At 34.4% G+C, this 18,375-nt stretch overlaps 1 protein-coding gene across 3 annotated transcripts; it reads right to left on the bottom strand.

The window, feature by feature from the left end:
• Positions 1-114: 114 nt before the first annotated feature.
• Positions 115-18,375, bottom strand: LOC135688488 (ubiquitin carboxyl-terminal hydrolase 5). Of its 3 annotated transcripts, none has more exons than XM_065205354.2 (28): positions 18,208-18,375; positions 15,335-15,464; positions 14,381-14,434; positions 13,087-13,121; positions 12,668-12,763; positions 11,674-11,768; positions 11,249-11,299; positions 10,992-11,083; positions 10,794-10,886; positions 10,344-10,438; positions 9,241-9,312; positions 8,868-8,935; positions 7,904-7,960; positions 7,735-7,806; positions 7,383-7,461; positions 6,634-6,756; positions 6,209-6,256; positions 5,926-6,031; positions 5,254-5,311; positions 4,823-4,945; positions 3,469-3,557; positions 2,803-2,910; positions 2,230-2,325; positions 1,894-1,941; positions 1,646-1,773; positions 1,178-1,301; positions 739-823; positions 115-474 (listed from the first exon to the last, which is right to left on the bottom strand). In XM_065205354.2, exons 1-28 carry the CDS (start codon positions 18,304-18,306, stop codon positions 378-380), a joined length of 2,421 nt encoding a protein of 806 aa, XP_065061426.2. In that variant the 5' UTR covers positions 18,307-18,375; the 3' UTR covers positions 115-377. The 3 variants fall into 3 exon arrangements, with proteins under 3 accessions (XP_065061426.2, XP_088970077.1, XP_088970078.1); XM_089113951.1 differs by having other exon boundaries at positions 14,381-14,438; positions 15,339-15,464; XM_089113952.1 differs by lacking the exon at positions 18,208-18,375 and having other exon boundaries at positions 15,339-15,468.

Here is an 18,375-nt window from a genome sequence, read left to right as displayed (position 1 = left end):
AAATCACTTTAATCAGCTTGAGCTTGTGATCGCGATGATCACGGATGAGGAAGTTCACATATCTTACCAATGTGTTGCGGCAAAAAACAAAAATCGAGCAAAAACTCAAAATGGTTCTCTTCTTCAAGTAACGTTTTTTCAATTTTTCATAATTTATGAAGGGATATTAAGAAAGGATATTACGTTTTAAAACAAAATTAGAAAAACTCTAGACGTGAAGTGGAAAATACTGATATCGTCATTGAGCTGAAATCTTAAAACTTAAGGAAAATTTCCAAAAAGTTTTGCAGCAAAACAGTCGCTCTGGAGAATGCTGTATCTGGCAATGTGAGCACAAGGCCAATTTATCTCATGTTGCTGCTAGGGTGTTTGTGACGTCATGATGTCTCAGCTCTCTTGTAGAAGTAAATATAAGCTAGGTCTCTGGGTGGCTTCTCGGAGACTGCAACCTTACGATCATTATAGATAATCCATCTAGGAATAAAGGTGAAAGAAATGGATGGTAAAATGACTGAGTGTATTGAATCTGCAATGGCAGGATATAGCCGAATATCAAGCAAAGAATATGTTAGCTTTAAGTCAAAAAAGATCTTAATCTAATGAATCTTTCGCAAAACAGACAAATTGTTAGGAGAGCGAATAGGTGTAAAAAATGGGAAAATGACTTCGATTATAAACTGTCGGCAAAACAAGCGTCATGACATTGATATGAAATAAAAAAGAGAAAAATAACTTTACCTTCCTTCCTTGTAAATATGGCAGACATAATGGCCGCAGGAGGTTGAAGTTCCCATGTGGCTTATGAATGCAAATAGGCGATATTCTAAAATAGGAGAAGAGAGGACATGTAATGGAGGCAAGAAGGAACTTGAAAGAATCCGAGGCTTAGGGGAAAATAAGCATTGATGTTTTTCGTTATTTTGAATTTTTCATATTTCAAAAATGCTCTCTTAGAATGACCTTCTGTTTCATAATTTTGGGCGCTTTCAACGACTATGTCCGTTCATCAAAAATTGATGTCAATTATCGGTGATAGAGCGTCCAATTGCTTTTACCAGTTTCTCACTTGTAGGGCACTGAGTTAGAGAATGACGACAAAATTTAAAGAGAAGGGATCGACAAGAACTGAAAGCATCGAATTTAATAGGGAGAGAAAATCCCGAAGGAAGTAACTTACTTCCAGGTCCATCTGAGAATTTAGGCCCTGCTGACCTACTGTCATCGTCAACTTCCATTTCTTCAGCGTTCAGCTCATCCGGATGACTAAATATCCAATCCACGGCTCGTTCTACATTATTGTCCTGCATAAAAATAGCAACAGTGATGGCTAGGCTGCAGAAAATCGCCTATTCGTCAGGAGCAATTCTGTATTAAGTGCCAATCTACACTGAAGCATAGGCAATTCTTTGGCATTTTTTTGGAAATGGCTGCGTTGCTGAAACTCACAAACTGATACATACAAATACAATTAAGAAAATTCATGGTGGATAGGGAATGTTCTTCTATTGTTTTGGTCGTAAAACTTCTTTAGGATAAAGCAAAATACTTTTAGAATGAAAATCTGAATTTTGTTGATGAAGAATGGAACTTGTTTGAGCTACAAAGTAACTAAATCTGGAAAATCTCAGTATGAAAACAGACTCACCGTAGATTTTAACGCCTTGGTGGCCTGTTCCTTCGTGAAACCCATGCTTTGAATCATGCCGAGTGCTTCTTCGTTTGGCTGGAAACTCGACTTTTTGGCTGATGGCAACTCCAGTCTATCGGCGAAATCTTTAACGAGATAAAATGCGTCAATTACAAAGACTACGAAGTGCATATCAAAATATCAACTGATAAAGAAGGCAATGAAACTTGAATAAAAGACAAAGATGCAATTAGTGGCAAGTTTACCAGCGTCATCCATATGCTGAAGGATCCATTCCATCGCGCTCTCTATACCTGAAACAGCATGTGTGTATTCCATTAGGAATTGCCGAGAAAAGTATGGAAATTCAATGGGAATTTCTCAAATAAATTTACTTTTGTACGTTGGTGTCAAATTTACAACACTCAAACGATGAAAAACTAGACTCAAAATGGAATGACTGACTTTATGATTAATTTTAATTCAAAGATATTTTTCCAAACGGTCAAATTTCAATCCAAACGCGAGCTAAGTTTAGAAGACCTTTGTTAACAAAAATGAGTTTAAAACATACCATAGGTTTGAAAGTATTTAAAGGATACCTGAATTTTTCGTGTTATAAACTGCTTTCCGGCAACCTTCCAGAACGAATCCCATTGCAGCAAGCTCCTGAACCATATTTTCATCAATATTTGGCTCTATACAATAAGCGACTTCCATAAGGATAAGCTATGACATGTTTTTCAAATATTTTCATAAATGGCAATATTTTCAAAAAGCAATATAAAATTATATAATATAATATAAAATAGTTTAATGTAAAATAATATAGTATAAAATAATTAATATAATAGAATATAATATAATATGATAAAATATAATACGATATAATATAATACGATATAATATAATACGATATAATATAATATAATATAATAAAATATAATATAATATAATATAATTAATATAATATAATATAATATAATATAATATAATATAATATAATATAATATAATATAATATAATATAATATAATATAATATAATATAATATAATATAATATAATATAATATAATATAATATAATATAATATAATATAATATAATATAATATAATATAATATAATATAACATAATATAATATAATATAATATAATATAATAATAAGAAAGGCACCTTCAGGTTCCAGCGTGCTTGCCTTTGGGAGTTCTTCTTCTCCCGGTTGCAATCCAGTTCCTCTAAGGTGTGAAAGGTCCAGTTCATCAGGGACATCGACTGAAACATCTACAAGGGATAAACTGTGAAAGAAGATGCAGATTGCACATAAATAATAATATATATACTTCCTATGAATAAAAAACGACCTGTAAAGGAAAAAGCGTAAAGAGCAGAGCACAATGTTGAATAATCTAGAAAATCTGCACATGGAAACTCAATTCAACTTCAGGATTAAATTTGTTTTTGAGCAAGATTGCGGTTTTTCAAATTTTGCTTTCAAACGTACAATCACTGCCAAAAGTCTTGGAACACTAACGAAAGTTTTCAAAGGCAAATTCAGCCACCCCCTCTCTCCCCCTAGGAAAAACGTTGATTTACTATAGAAAAAAAGGGATTGTGGAGTACGCTTTTTCTTGTGGGTTGTATGATATTTTTCTATACTTTCAACATTGTTTTGGGGGGAAAGGGGGATGGAAGTACTCGGGAAAACAAATGAAAAATAAAAATCACAACGCAAGGTGTTGGATGTTCCAAGTAATTTTGGCAGTGATTGTAAGTCCATAGAAGATTACAATTTAATTTAAAAGAAAGAACAATTCAAATTATTAGAACTTGGGTACGAACCTAATTTTCTCGGAATCCAATTGTCGTCAACAGTGAACTTTCGCATCTGCACTATCAGATAATCAGGGAAAGAGGCAAATCTTGTTGTTCTAAGGGAAACCAATCGGAAAATCAGACAATAAATTGAATATTTGAGGCCTATTTGACAAATGGAAGAGTTTGCCCGTCCAAAACAGAGTTTAAGAACTTCTAATGGAATCGTTTAGCAAAAACCGCATGATATCAGAATGCTGTTCCGCCCTGCTTTCAGCTTAACTCAGTAAATTGTACTTAGATCTCTTTTGAGCTCTTGAAGAACCTAGCTTGAAATCCATCTCTTGAATCCAAAGTCTTTGAAGTTTGCTTTTCTTCCAATACCCCGAACAAATATTGCTGGTAACTAAATATTCACCAAAGTGTTTACTAACTGAACAAATATTGCTGGTAACTAAATATTCACCAAAGTGTTTGCTAACTGAACAAATATTGCTGGTAACTAAATATTCACCAAAGTGTTTGCTAACTGAACAAATATTGCTAGTAACTAAATATTCACCAAAGTGTTTGCTAACTGAACAAATATTGCTAGTAACTAAATATTCACCGAAGTGTTTGCTAACTGAACAAATATTGCTAGTAACTAAATATTCACCGAAGTGTTTGCTAACTGAACAAATATTGCTAGTAACTAAATATTCACCGAAGTGTTTGCTAACTGAACAAATATTGCTGGTAACTAAATATTCACCGAAGTGTTTGCTAACTGAACAAATATTGCTAGTAACTAAATATTCACCGAAGTGTTTGCTAACTGAACAAATATTGCTAGTAACTAAATATTCACCAAAGTGTTTGCTAACTGAATATTTTACAGAATTACAAAGGATGAATAGTTACACTAACTGCAATTGTTGTAGGACGCTTACCTATTCGTAGTGTACACATAAAGCATAGTGCACTAAGCGCTGATATTTAAGTGCCACTGACATGAAAAATGAAAAAACTTCATAAAATCCATTTATTACATTTTATTATAGAGTTAGCAGTGCTGAATTGAATGGTGTAATTATTTCCTGCGTATCTTTTCGTTACCGCAATTATTTCAAGGTCCGAAGTACGGGTTTCGTCAGTTTTTGTTCAAATAAAAAATGCGGCGAATAAAAAAGAGGAATTTCATGAATCACGAACGTTTTCTGGCGTGTTGGTGCACAGGTAGGTCAGTTTATTGAGTGCTTCTGAAGGATGGGAGAATGCATACAGATGAGGATCGAAAGCTCTGATGTGAAATAACGATTTCAACAATCTAGTAAAAAGCTAACAGTCCAAAACCTCTTCGAGAAAAATAAGAATGAAATGAAAAAAGAATGTCACTCACCTTGAGGCTTGGGTGAGTTCTTTAACAGCACTGCTACAAAAGCTGTCAAGTATCTCTGCCTGCGCAAATGATTCTATACAGTCTGTCATTGAAACATTTAAACGGACAATTTGAGATGAATCTCTAAAGAAAAACAAACGAAGAAAGTGAGGATTTTGAAGGCAGTAAATCCCTCAGGCCTACACAGGCAAACATACGGAATCTCGTTTTACTGGATGGCTGAAAATCTGAACGCAGATTGGCTAGTAGAAACAAATAATCCGCTTATATATACACATATGTATATATACAATTATATCCCTTTATACACAAATGCAATGACATACTGGTTTACCGGACTGCCTTAACGTTCTCGATGCCGTATAGGCGGACTTGTCAAACGGTCAATACATCGATATTCATAGAAAGAAAAAGAAAACACTCAATCTTACATTTTTTCCTTATTTGCTTCTTTTTCTTTCCGCATTTCTTCAAAAGCTTTGTATTCAGCTAAAAAGCAAAAATGACTCAAAGTACAAAATAAACAGCTTGAAGGAAATATCACATTATTGGATTCTACTCGTAAAATACAACGTAAAGTTGCAGAACTTTTCACGTAAACCACAAACTGTTAGAAAATTTTGAAAATCATTTACATGCGAAAATCAATTGCATTTTTTACAGTGGTCTTAGCAGATACTTCAGTAATAGCTACAATTATGGTTGCGAATCACAGTTATTAAATTCGTAGCGGAATAAGGTCAATATTTCTAGCATAAGCGTGTTACGTAAGTATAAGCATAACAGCATTTTGCTGATTGAAAGCATTTTTAGTGTGCCAGTTCCAGCGGTTCGTCAATTCTCACCCTTCGTTTTAAGTGCAAAATTCATATGCAAGACAGAGCTAATTATTTCAAATCTTTAATTAAGATTTGTTTCAGATTACAGATACAGAGGCGAAACAATCGAGACACAAAATGCTTAAGCGTCAGGGGGCCACACCTTAAACTTCGAGGTGGAAGGGGCACTTGGTTATCAAATTTCAATAGTAAATGTTAATTAAATCTGGGTCTGTCCCATTCTCTTTGGCGGAAACCCCCTCCCGAATATGAATGTAGGCTTACCAACATTGGTTGCCTTTTCAATCGGAATGCGCAGCATTAGTGACACATCCTCTCTTTTTGAATAAGAAACTTTTTTGCTTGCTAAACATTGCAGCCGATCCTCAAACTACAAGGAAAAAGGCAATAGCGTTTGTATGAAGCGGAGAGGAAGCGATGATAAAAGATTGCACATTTAGGCATTTGATGGTGACCCAAGTTGTACCAATGTATGACGACGACGGAAATTAAGAAAATTAACTCTGTATATAAATAGCAAAAAAGTCAAATTCAGAAATAGGCATACCTCTAGGGCAAACAAACTTCTTAAGTCAGTTTTCGATGATCTGGAGTGCTAAAAAAGACACGGATCTAACAGTTAGAAGTACCGCTTTGATCAAATTCCATAAACAATTAAATTGTCAAAACTGGAGCTGGGTGTTTGCTAAAAAAATCAACACAAATCCAGAATTTGATCAGGGTCCATCCACCTTCGAGAAAATATTTTTTCTTTGAGCGAAAAAATATAGTGGAAGAAACATTTGGAACCTAATCGTAATGTTATATAAAGAAAATCAGTTATAAGACATCTGTTTGAGTTAATTGACAAAAAAAATGAAAAATAAAGTAAAAGTAAAAGGACAGTGAGCTCATTCTGAATTTGCACACCAAGAAAAGAATCATTACAACAAGAGACTTCGCGCGAAAGGAAAATAGATTTTAACAACGCACCTCTTTTCTACTTATCAATGTCAGCAAATGTAGAAGGTATTCAAAAGCATCTTGTTGTCTATTAGTTCTGAATTCAATGTGATCTTCGGCCACAATTGATTTAAAAGTTGATGGCCTTATGCCCTGCAAGAAGCAAAAACAGTCACAACTTTGCGACAAGCTAAAAAAGAATCACTTTCAATCATTTATTTCCTTTAGAACTGCGAAGGCCTCGAGGTTACTCATGAAACAATGCTCAACAAAATTTATCATATACCAAAATAATAAAGATACAGTGATGAAAGCCTTAATTATATTAGAGTGATATTTAGCAGTGATATTTGACTGATATTACAGAAACAATATTTAGTCATAACACCGATAGCAAGTTGCGTAATCTCCAGCGTAGGGTCATGAATGTGTGAATTTTTCAGAGATTTATAGCCAGGATATGACATGGTTTTCATAAATAAAGAGGAAAGTTTGGTATCTTCGCGGCAGTCTACAACCGCCAGAATTTACATCCACGAAAATATATGTTTATCTGATTGAGCCGTGATATGAGTCGAGAAAAATTTCAATTTTTAGTATTCTAGTTTGAGGATCATAAAGCAAAGTAACTTTTACTTGCAATGTCGCTGTTATTTACAATTTACAGTCAATATAGTTGTAGACATAAGGGCAAGGAAGATAATTTACACAAGCTTTTTAGTCAACTCTACTCAAATTGCGCAAAGTGAAAAGCAAATGATCTCACAAGTCCAACCCACCTGACCCGGTCTCTCCGTCTCTCCATCGTCTCCCGGGGCTGAATACTTGCCAGACAGTAAACCGTTTGCCAACTTCCTTCTAAAATTCACAAGATCATAAAACCTTTCGATACACGATTTGAGTTAAATAAAATTACTGCTTATTGGTCTGTCATAAAGTGTTCGATGCCGTATATGCTGAGATGTACCCCCCTTTTGCTCTATAGAACAGGACGGCTCTAAGTTGCTACTCCGAGTTTCATGCTTAATGTGGTCATCAGGCAACTCATGATACGACTTATATTGCTCTAAGCAGTATTTATTATTTCAAAAAGAAAGTTTTCACGATAAAATGTTAACAGAGCATACATACATTTGGATTTCAATGTCTTCAATTGGATGACGATTTGACTGTAGAAAACATTCACCGACATCGCAAAAATATCTACAAGAAAAAAATTCATTGAAATACCGTTCAATAAATGATCAAGTCATAATAAAAAAACAGATAACAAAGGAAAACGAAAAAGAACAGAAATCACCTTGCTTGGAATTCAGGAGTAGTAAACAAAACTTGCATCACAGAGTTCATGTAGCAACTAAAATTGGAACAAAAATTTTTGATATTAATGTGACAAAATTAAAAGCAAGACCGACAATTAAACACACATGAAGTTAAGGTTATCAGTTTGCAACTGCTTAAGACCAGTAGAGTGCAGTCAGTTCAGTAAATACTGACAAAATAGTTAAACATTCAGATTTATTTTTAGCACTCTTAATATTTGCTTTTATCTCTTTTAAGAAAAGAAATTTGAAAACGTTAATAAATTCCAACGAAATACTGTTAAATTTTCAGAAAACGTTATTTGATCAATTAAGCGAAAAAAGACAGTTGCCTCCCGTAACTCTCACGACACAATTGCTCCCCATGGCAAAATGATTAATAATAATTTACTTTTGGAAGATACAAGTTGATGCACATGAGAAATACTATAAGTACATAAAGGAAATTTTTTTAGCTTAACACGATGCCTTTTCAAAAAGAATTTAGGCGAACTTAAAATGAAACATAGCATTGAAAAGTAACAAGATGGTTTCTAATAACAAAATATCATATTAAAAATTGGTGCTTTGATTATTTGAGGTGCTTAGATCTTGCATGAGAGAAACTTGCGTTCATCTCAGGTCACCTAGTTTGGACTTTGTTTACATCGAATAGCACCTTGAACATCATGCAACATCCTCTTTGCGTTGTTTTTGGGTCTTGTGACAGAGACGTGGTTTGTTCAGTTCAATATACTGTTGATATGTGCTAGTACTTGTCCTAATACTTGTATAAACCCTTGCTAATACTAGATGCTCTCTTACTATAAAACTAGAAACAAGTTCCGTTAGAGCCAGGAAATCACAATAAACATTCAACGAGCCTGGCAAACTGAAATGCTTCTGGAATGAGCCGAAAAGCACTTTGGTAAGTTATAATAAAATGCAGTTGAATCAAAAAACCTGTTGCCAAGGTTAATCATCCCAGTGTACGATGGACCATGCATCGGCTTCAAATCTCTACCAGACTCCTGCATTAAAAATTTCAATAAACGGTGTCAATAATTTTTGGACGGTTCTTGATCATTGTTTCATGATCATCAAAAATAATAAGAATAAAGAATCATTTCAGATAGTCCTTTTCAAAAGCAATAAATGTCAAATAATGAGACACGAGCGTGCCAAATTATTCACTCTAACATAAATTCTACAGGAGCGAAATTCCAATCTGCTATAGACTTTGAAGCGTGCAATTATATCATGGAAGAGTCATGTGGTATTGAGAAGCATCAATAAAGCACATCAATAAATAGTTTCACATAAAGCAAAATCTTACCTGAATATTATCCCATTCAGCTTTCAATTTCATGTTTGCCTCGATTTCGAGCTCTGTCATTGTTTTGTCAGTCTAAAAGAAAAGCGTTTAATATTTCGGATGTATATTTATAGGTATACATAAATGTTATAAATTTCATGCTAGATAAACCCAAGGCTAAAACGTTTAGCGAGCACAAGGGATATACATTTGCTTGAAAGGTATGACTCTAGCTATAAGAGGAATGATAAGACCTCCACAGAAAAGAACCATTTGCAAAGACTTCAAAATCAAGCAGTAAGAAGAATCACAAATAGCGCGTTGATGCTGATACTAGATCACTGTTAAATACTCTTGGATTTCAACCATTTCAGGATTTGATCAATACTGAAATCAACACTATGCTTTACAAGACCCTTAATGAACTAGCGTCAGAATATTAATGAGACGTATCTAGAAGGAATTCCGAAAGCCATCTGTGGGTTCTTCGCAATACCAATACAGATTATAACTGCCTAACAAAACATCAAAAAGTGGGCAAAAATGCTTTTCTTTAAGAGGTGTTTATTTTAAATCCTTAACTTATTTGAAAAACGAAAAAATTATATGATGACACGTATCGTCGCAAGTGATGACAATGTAGAAATAGGCATGGGACGCCCTACCAGTTGAAATTAAACAGACATATTCCCTGCAGGTCTGCACAAACCAAAATTAAGTAAAACTTATTTTGCTTTCTAAATATATTGTAAAGACTTTGCTGCCCTGTTGATGCAGTTATCTCTCGTATTCATCGGTAAATGCAAACAAACAACTAGGGAATAGTAAACCTTGGGACTGAAAATAAACAACCAGGGAGTCTTAGATCGTTGAAAGTCAAACCGTTTAGGCTAAATAAGAAATTTGAGGCTGATCGTATTAAGCTTAACAACTTGAGCTTTCTTTTCAAACAGGTTACTGTGCGTGAATTTAGCCACATCCCTAAGACTCGTATGTAACGCAGTTTGCTTTGCTGCCAATTAGAGGCGCCATTCTTTCTACATACCCTGGCCGCGGTCATTTGTTTATAACCATGTCAACAAACGCCTGCATATCATATTTTCCTAAAGGAATGTGTAACATACCTTCTCCATTTTGAATATGTTAATTCCAAAATGGGCCAAATGTTGCTCGAGTTTGGGGTCTTCTACCATGTTGTCCTCTTCATATGAGAATACATCTGAGGAAAGATACGGACAAACTACATGTTTAGGCTGTCATTTTTGGCCAGAAAAACCTTGCCTGTCCTTTTCCGAAAAACTAAATTCATGAAATAGATTCTGTCACCTTTCGTCAAAGAGTTTTGAATATCAAAATCATGTCAAAACAAGAGCCGCAGGAAACGCACATTACATTTCAAGAAACATCTTGTTATTATATCGAATGGAACAAACTTGAAGTGAAGGCTAATCAAAGGGGTCAACAGTAGAACTGCTACATAACTCAAGTTGTGACTTGCTTGTGATTTGAGTTTGTTTGCAACTTTATAAATTTGCACTTTACCACCGTGAAAATAGAAAGAAAACAATGGTTACCAGCTCCATCAGAAGTTATGGTTCCCAGTTTCACAGCCAATGGGTACTTTGTCTCTGCATAATATTCAATCGCATGATTGTTGCCACCAGAACCTAAGAAAACACAACTTATTCATTCACATATTCGACATTTATAGAATTAGATTGAAGTGAGTTTCTGTGCTACAATACAAAATACGACAGATAAATGATACACACCATCGAAATACCTTCTACCACAAAGTATTGTTCCATCAGTTAAGTTCATCCACAGGTTGTCTACTAGATCACATTTTGAACATTTCCAGCCACTAGAAATATAAAAACATTCTACTGTTCATAATAAGAAGGATATTTCTTAGGCTTTGTGAGTAGCAAAGGAAAGATTTGACTTTTCTTTCATTTTATCAATCCTTCTTTTCTGGAAAGAATAAAACAGCAACAAAATCAGTTAAATTATTAAAAGTTACAAAAACCTTGGTGGAACCTTGACTCCATTGTCCAACTGAAGAAGATCATTGGCATGTCTGAAGAAAAGAAAAAGATGGATGAACAAGAACTGACTGATCAATATAATCAAAAAGACTACACAAGAATGATTGATGGCATGTAAATTGATGGCATATCATATATGGCGAAAGAGAATGCCGAGAAGGTAAAAGTGGCAAGCATCCTCCTTTTTGAAGTCTCTATCGTACTCTTTGAAAGCTAAACACATTTTTCTTTTGGCAAAATATCAGCTTAAAAATTCAGGGGGGACAGTTTTTATCTGATTCAAGTCAATTTTTAGTAATTGCACAAGAATTTTCAGCAAAACAGCAAAAATTGACTCCTACAATCAATATAGGATCCAGGCTTGATCAATAAATCCTATAAGGGCAAAATGAGAGATTCGACATACTTGGAAACCATTCGTTTGTCACCCTCCCAAGCAGCAATGTTGTCTAGCATTGAAGCACCTTGATGGGACAATATTGCACTGACTGCCATCAATGTCTGCAAAAGAATTTGACATGGTCTCTTTAAGACTGAACAAACTGAAAAGCTACCTTTTCATCTATCTTACCTTACATACCTTTCCTTCCTTACCTTAGCTTACCTCACTTCACTGTCATTACCTTACCTTACAATAAATTAACTTATTGCCATTATCCTGTATACCTTACCTTACCTTACCTTACCTTACCTTACCTTACCTTACCTTACCTTACCTTACCTTACCTTACCTTACCTTACCTTACCTTACCTTACATTACCTTACCTTACCTTACCTTACCTTACCTTACCTTACCTTACCTTACCTTACCTTACCTTACCTTACCTTACCTTACCTTACCTAAGCTTACTGTTGGGGAAATTTAATTAGTAGTCATCGTAGACAAGATTACGCAGGTTCAGCCCTCCGCTTAATTAAATAATTTCATATTATCCGCTGCTTTATAACCAATTAAAATAAAACTGTATGCGTGTATTTTTGAATAGAGAATACGATGTAGTTTTAGTTTTTAGATGGGAGTTCGAAGTGTAAGACGTTGTTCTTCTTGTTTATTTCTGCTACCAGTGCACACAGAGATTAGCTCTGTAACACCTACTTTTCCTTACTTTATCTTGCCTTACCTTACTGTCATGACTTTACTTACTGAACCTTACATTGCATTATCTTACCTTACCTTATCTTACTTTGACTTAACTTACCTTCCTATCATTACCTTCTCTACCCTACTTCCCTTTACCCTACCTTACTTTTCCTTTCCTTACCTTACCGTACCTTACCTCTCTTAATTTACCTTATTTGAACTCAACTTACCTTACGGTCATTACATTCATTACCTTAACCTTACCATGCCTTTTTTCTCTTTAAGAGCATAAATACTTTAATGGAAGCATGTACATACCATTTCGGGTAAATCAGTACTCGGAAGGGAAACCTCTTCAATCCTTGTACCATCAGCTTCCAAGATATGCACTGAATTGACATCGTCGTATTGAGCCTGGAAGATAAATTTTAGCATGACGCAAGTTGAAAGACAACTACTGATGAACAGGAAAATCTACAAGAGATAAAGTTTCCTTCAAAAGAGAAAAAGTGTATAACTAAAGAATACATGGAGCATGGATCTCCTCAAGGATGTTCCTACAAATTTTCCATGCTTAAAGTCTAATATAGATTGCCATGAGCCATGTGCTGTCCGGCTGCATTGTGAAAAGACTTTTGGTGACAATTGTTTTCATTTAGGCAACAAAACACATTTAGCCAATTAATAAAGCTGAATAATGAAAAAACCAAATAGGTGAGAACATGTAAAACAAATACCTTATCCTTCTCAGGGTCAAATCCACCTTCAATTCCTTTAAGGAAAAATAAATAAAGTTTAAATTTCATATAACAGACTTTTAACAAGGTCACAAAGAATCTTTAAATATGCATTATTCGTCATTTTATGCGTGCGATCGCAAGGGCATGCTTTGGCACACGCATGGAGCGAATAGTGCGAGCGATTGATTGCACAAGTCGGGTATTTGTTCATTGTTTTTTACCTTTCTAGGACTGCATTTCTTCAACGAAATATAGAAAGTTCTGTTTCTAGAAGCAGGGCAAAATTGGCATATTTTGTGTTTCTATGTGCTAGTTATAACCGTTTGACAGAGTTGCCTAAATTGCTTTTTGAAAAGGCAAATCAGTTTGCTTCGTTGAGATTCCGCTGGTAGAAAAGGCAGTCCTGCTGCAAGACTGAAAAATTCCCTTTTGCCTAGACCAACAGACAGTGTTAGTTCATTTCCATCTCGCTCTTTTCACTTTCATTCGTTTCCCTTGTGTTCCATAGAAACAGTAACAGGTAAAGATAACAAAAACGAGCTGCAACCCAAATTATCTTCATTGACGTACCAGCTTTAAATCGGCGCAAAAATAGGTATGAAGGCTCATTTATGACATTTATACTATGTTCTTATTCTAATCACGGTTGCCATATGCTTGAAATGGTTGACGAGCAAATATTTCACAGTTTCACATTTCATTGTGGAATAGTAGCTTGACAAAATTGGTTTGAAAATCAAAGTAACATACATTTTATTTTTTCCGATGTCTGTTATACATTTGTTTTTATTTTTTTCTTTGTTTCATGTTTTGCCAACGGAGATTTCGAGATTCTTTTGACAATATGTTATGCATTATTTGTGGAAAAATAGTTTTTGCATTGCATTTTTGCTTTTTTTTGCTTTGGAGGTCACTTGCGCTAAAATTTCAACCAACTTCTCATTTTTTGCCGAATCAATTTCCGGAAGTCAAGGGCCTTGAAATAAGGCCAGAAGGAAGGAATTTGGCTGTCAAAGCGACCAAATAGCAGCATTGGCTTTGATGTGCACTAAGCTTTAAATCTGGGGAAAATGCGCGTGAGAAACAAAAAAGTCGTTTGACACTGATCTCCAGAAAGACAGTTGCATTTTATTTTCGTAAAATCTCTATTGAACTAGCAACTTTCAGATAGGAAAAAGTCTAAATCACACACATTAAATATTTGTTGAAATATCAATTATTCAAAGCTAAGAAAAGATTAGGCTTGAATTAGCCATAAAAAGTTCTGACTGGGTAAACAAGGTTAATTTACCTATAGCTAGCCTTGTTGGTTTCTTTGCTTCTGGTTCTCCAGCAGTGCTCATCTCTTCCTTGAAAAAATAAAAAGCAATTGAAAAAAATGAAAAAAGAGACATATAGAGCTTTGCTAAAATGATAACATCCTTATTTGGGTTATTAGGTCAAACATTTAACTATATCTGGCTGGTTTTTCAATAGATGGTTGAAGAATTTCTTAATTTGCAGCTTCTTTTCAAGGGCGGCTTTTAATTTTTTTTTCATCAAAAACTGCTGCTTTTATTCGAGGGCTGGCTTCTATTTGAGAAAATACGGTATGTATTACATTTTGAGAGGCAAGATTATGAAGCTGAACAAAAGGAATTTTTTTCATTTTTTTTTCGTCCTTCTGATTCAGTTTGGCAAACTCTTTCAACAAGGTATGATACTTAAAAATGCCTCTTTTAGAGAAGCCCAGAAAAATGTTCAATTCGTATAATTTATGACACTTAACTTTGAATAAATGATAAGACTTAATATCTTGCTTTATTTCAATTCTGATGTTGTTATATGTTCAAATATAGGAAAAAATAAAAATACCTATTATAGGTAATTGTCAAAAAATTCAAATTTATCGCCCACCTGTCAAATTTCCTATCTATGTCACTAATTATGGGTAAATGATTTGTTGAAATTAAACTAAAAAAGCACAGAAACAAAACAAAACAATGCATAATGCAGCTTGAAAACAACAACTTACATTATAAACATAATTATTTCCGAATAAATCTGTGAATGCATCACAAGGAAAGTGCCTATGATTATTATTGAAAATTTAGAGTTTTGAAATTTCTTCAGCTTGGCTTCAGACCTGGAATGGTTTCATTTAAAATAGTACACAGTCTTACTTAGATAGTCTAGTTGTGTCATAGAGCGTACTTTGTCAATGCATGTAGTTTTGACAGTATAAATTGATATGACTGTTAAAAACCTACTGATTTCCTAACTTTCTTCAAATGCAAGAAAGCTTCTTTCCCATGCTTTATGCCAAATAACTTCACATGATCTTGACAGAATCCCTGAAGTGTTGTCAAGGATACAAAGAGCCCACCATCAGAGTACTAGAAGAAAAAAATACCACAGGCACACTCAAATGATTGTTAATGGATTAAAAGAATTTGCAGTAGGAGTAGGCTTTATTTTTGATGTTGCATTTCAAAATAATTGGAAAAATGAGTTTACTAAGAATCTTTTATTTCTAGCTTTGTTTCATTTCAGTTCAAAATCATTGGGATGTATGGATCTTCATTTCCAAAATCATGCATCAAAACATAGGACAATCTCCTACTATGACTGAAATCTTCACAGAAACAGGAAATATTTTCCAACGATGGGATCTGTTTACAGAAAAATTAGCTATTTGTAAACAGAAACCTATTTTAACCAAATGGGGAAATGTTTTGATGTGGAATGCTCAATATTCTTACATTAGAGTGAAACAAAATTTCCATGCTTCTGAGGGAAAAGAAAAAATTCTTAATAGATGTTTACCACAATTAATCTCAAAATTTCACATGTCAATGCTTAAGCAACAAACAAGGTCCATCTTTTATATTTATATTTATATATGGATTTTGTGTCTCTCTCTTTGAATCATTGATCTGGTACATATAGGGTAGAACGTTATTTGGTGCCTTGCTTCTCAAGATATTTAGCCTTTTCTGAAAAAGAAACCAGTCAGGAAAGCTTTCTGCTTTACAATGATTCCTACAGTTTGATTTACTGATCGTTACAATGGAACAAAGGGCATGTGATTCCACAACCCAATCGAAAAGCCCAATTTTCCTGTTTTTGTCAATACATAACTTTGATGAAGCACAAAAGCAAGCGAACTGCTAGTCAATTGGGTTTTTTTGTTTTTGATTGTCGTTGGGAGTGGTTGCATTTGAGAGTGTTGATCAACCTTTTTATAAAAAATGTCTTCCTGTCTTTCAAACCCCTATTTAGAAATTGCAACAAAAAAAGGACTTGCGAAGTGGTTGCTGATGGTTCGCTTTCCCCCCTTGCTACTGCCACAAAAAGTTGCACATAGAAAATTTTAGCGTATATATTTTGAGCAACAATCACGTATATAATTTCTCAAAACTTTGGCGTGTTGTTTTGTTGGAAGCAGGCGAGGTGATCTTGCCCCTGCCATGAACAGAATTGCCAATTGAAACAACTGTTTGATTTGCATCAATTAAATATGATTGCTTGAACCTAAAAATATTTCTTCTGTTTTGAACGGCCTTTATTGTCTGCATTGTTATTGTCATATCATATTGAGTCAATAAATTTTCCCCCAGTCGGCTGCAAAGTCATGCATGTAAGTAAAGATTTTTTTCATGAATTAGCTTTAAACTTCTAGAAAGGACTTGTGAGTAATAGCTATCTGAACATTTCTGTAAAATGTAAGACCCCCAAAAAAACTATTTAAATTTTGACGGGAAACATATCATGTGATGCTGTGACATTGCATCATGAGAAATTGACAACCATTGCTTTAGAGGCATTGCACTTGGACCAGTTGCTGGAAGAGAGAAATTTTAAGCTTCACTACTATAATCTGATTTTGCAAGGAAAATATGAGATATCAATGTCTAAAGAAGTACATTTATATGCAATGTATTTCTATGGGATGACAAGAATATGTATTCCCAAATTTGTTTTTTTGAGGCAATATTTTGTGGCATCTCACAGTTGGCTTCCTGGTGATGGGGTTCTAGGAAATCTTTTATTCCAGAACTTTTTTATCAAAAAAGGTTGACTGTTTTTTCAAAAGTAATTAATTCATTCAAAGTAAAGAAATCTTTGTAAGTTTGGGAATCATGCCTGGTTGTGCTGCCTATGAATGCACCCGAAAATTCGCAATTCACCACTTTCAGAGTAGAAAAATTTAACATACCTCAAATTTTGCAAGGAATGCGGAGGGCATGGATCAAGTACAACACAAAACAAGAGCTTGTTATCTTCCTTCAAGGGCTCTGACACATGTTGAAAAGTGGGGGCCAAGCCCAAAATAACCACTCATAACAAAAGATTTTGAAAAAAGCTCTATTGTTTTGCAAAAAAGTGCTGTTCAATTATTTACTGTTTTGTCATCAATTAACCTCGATTCCTAAATGAGGAGAGGTCACATGAGAATGGCACACTTGTCTTTCCAAGGCTTATCTTTAATATTCTACCTTAGAGCAATTGGTGCCAGTGTAGCGGGCCTCGTAGGGGGGCTAGTTATGAAATATTTTCGCTGCAACAGCAAAACAACAGTCATCACTTTGTTCTTGTGGTCATGTTTTTAACTTTGAATTTTGCATGGCCAATATGTAAAAAAAGCTCACAATTTGAAAATTTGTGTGCATAAGCAATGTATTGCCACATGTGGTGACAAAGTTTGCAGTCTAGGGCAGCAAATTCCAGCGAGATGTAATGCACACGAAGCAAAATTTTAAAAACTATATAATTTGCAGTTGACATCTAAACAGCAAGTTAAAGTTCAGCAAAGACTGATTTCAACATGAAGATTTCAATCTCATGATCAATTTTTGGCTAAGAATTTAAAACATTAAATTGATTGAGACTAAAGTGATAAAACATTGGCATCTTCGATCACAAAAACATTTTAATTGGGATCGAGAAACCTTGGAATCCTGTCTGCATATATCCTGCCTGTTTTTGGACCTGGTGCACATGAATTAAAAAACCTAACAAAAGATTATCCGATTTGCAAACGGCGTTTTATCGAATGATGGCCTCGTTCAACAGAATTCTTTAAGGTAATTCCTTGACATTTTACCAAAAAAAACAGCACAAAAATGTATACTTTACCGGTGAATCATAACACAATAAACATTCATCTTTATAAACTTTATCACCACCTCTTGGTATAAAATACTTCAAACTCTTCAGAAATTCACTCGACGCCATTTTCAGACATCAATCGAGCCTCTTTTACAGTTTCGTCTCGGTGTCGATTCCCGTTGATTGCCAAGGTAA

The sequence above is a fragment of the Rhopilema esculentum genome, chromosome 19 (genome assembly GCF_057945365.1).
Source record: "Rhopilema esculentum isolate cy_ngs chromosome 19, ASM5794536v1, whole genome shotgun sequence".
NCBI lineage: Eukaryota > Metazoa > Cnidaria > Scyphozoa > Rhizostomeae > Rhizostomatidae > Rhopilema > Rhopilema esculentum.
Note: the sequence above shows the minus strand (reverse complement) of the source record. Positions and strands in the feature narration are given on the sequence as shown.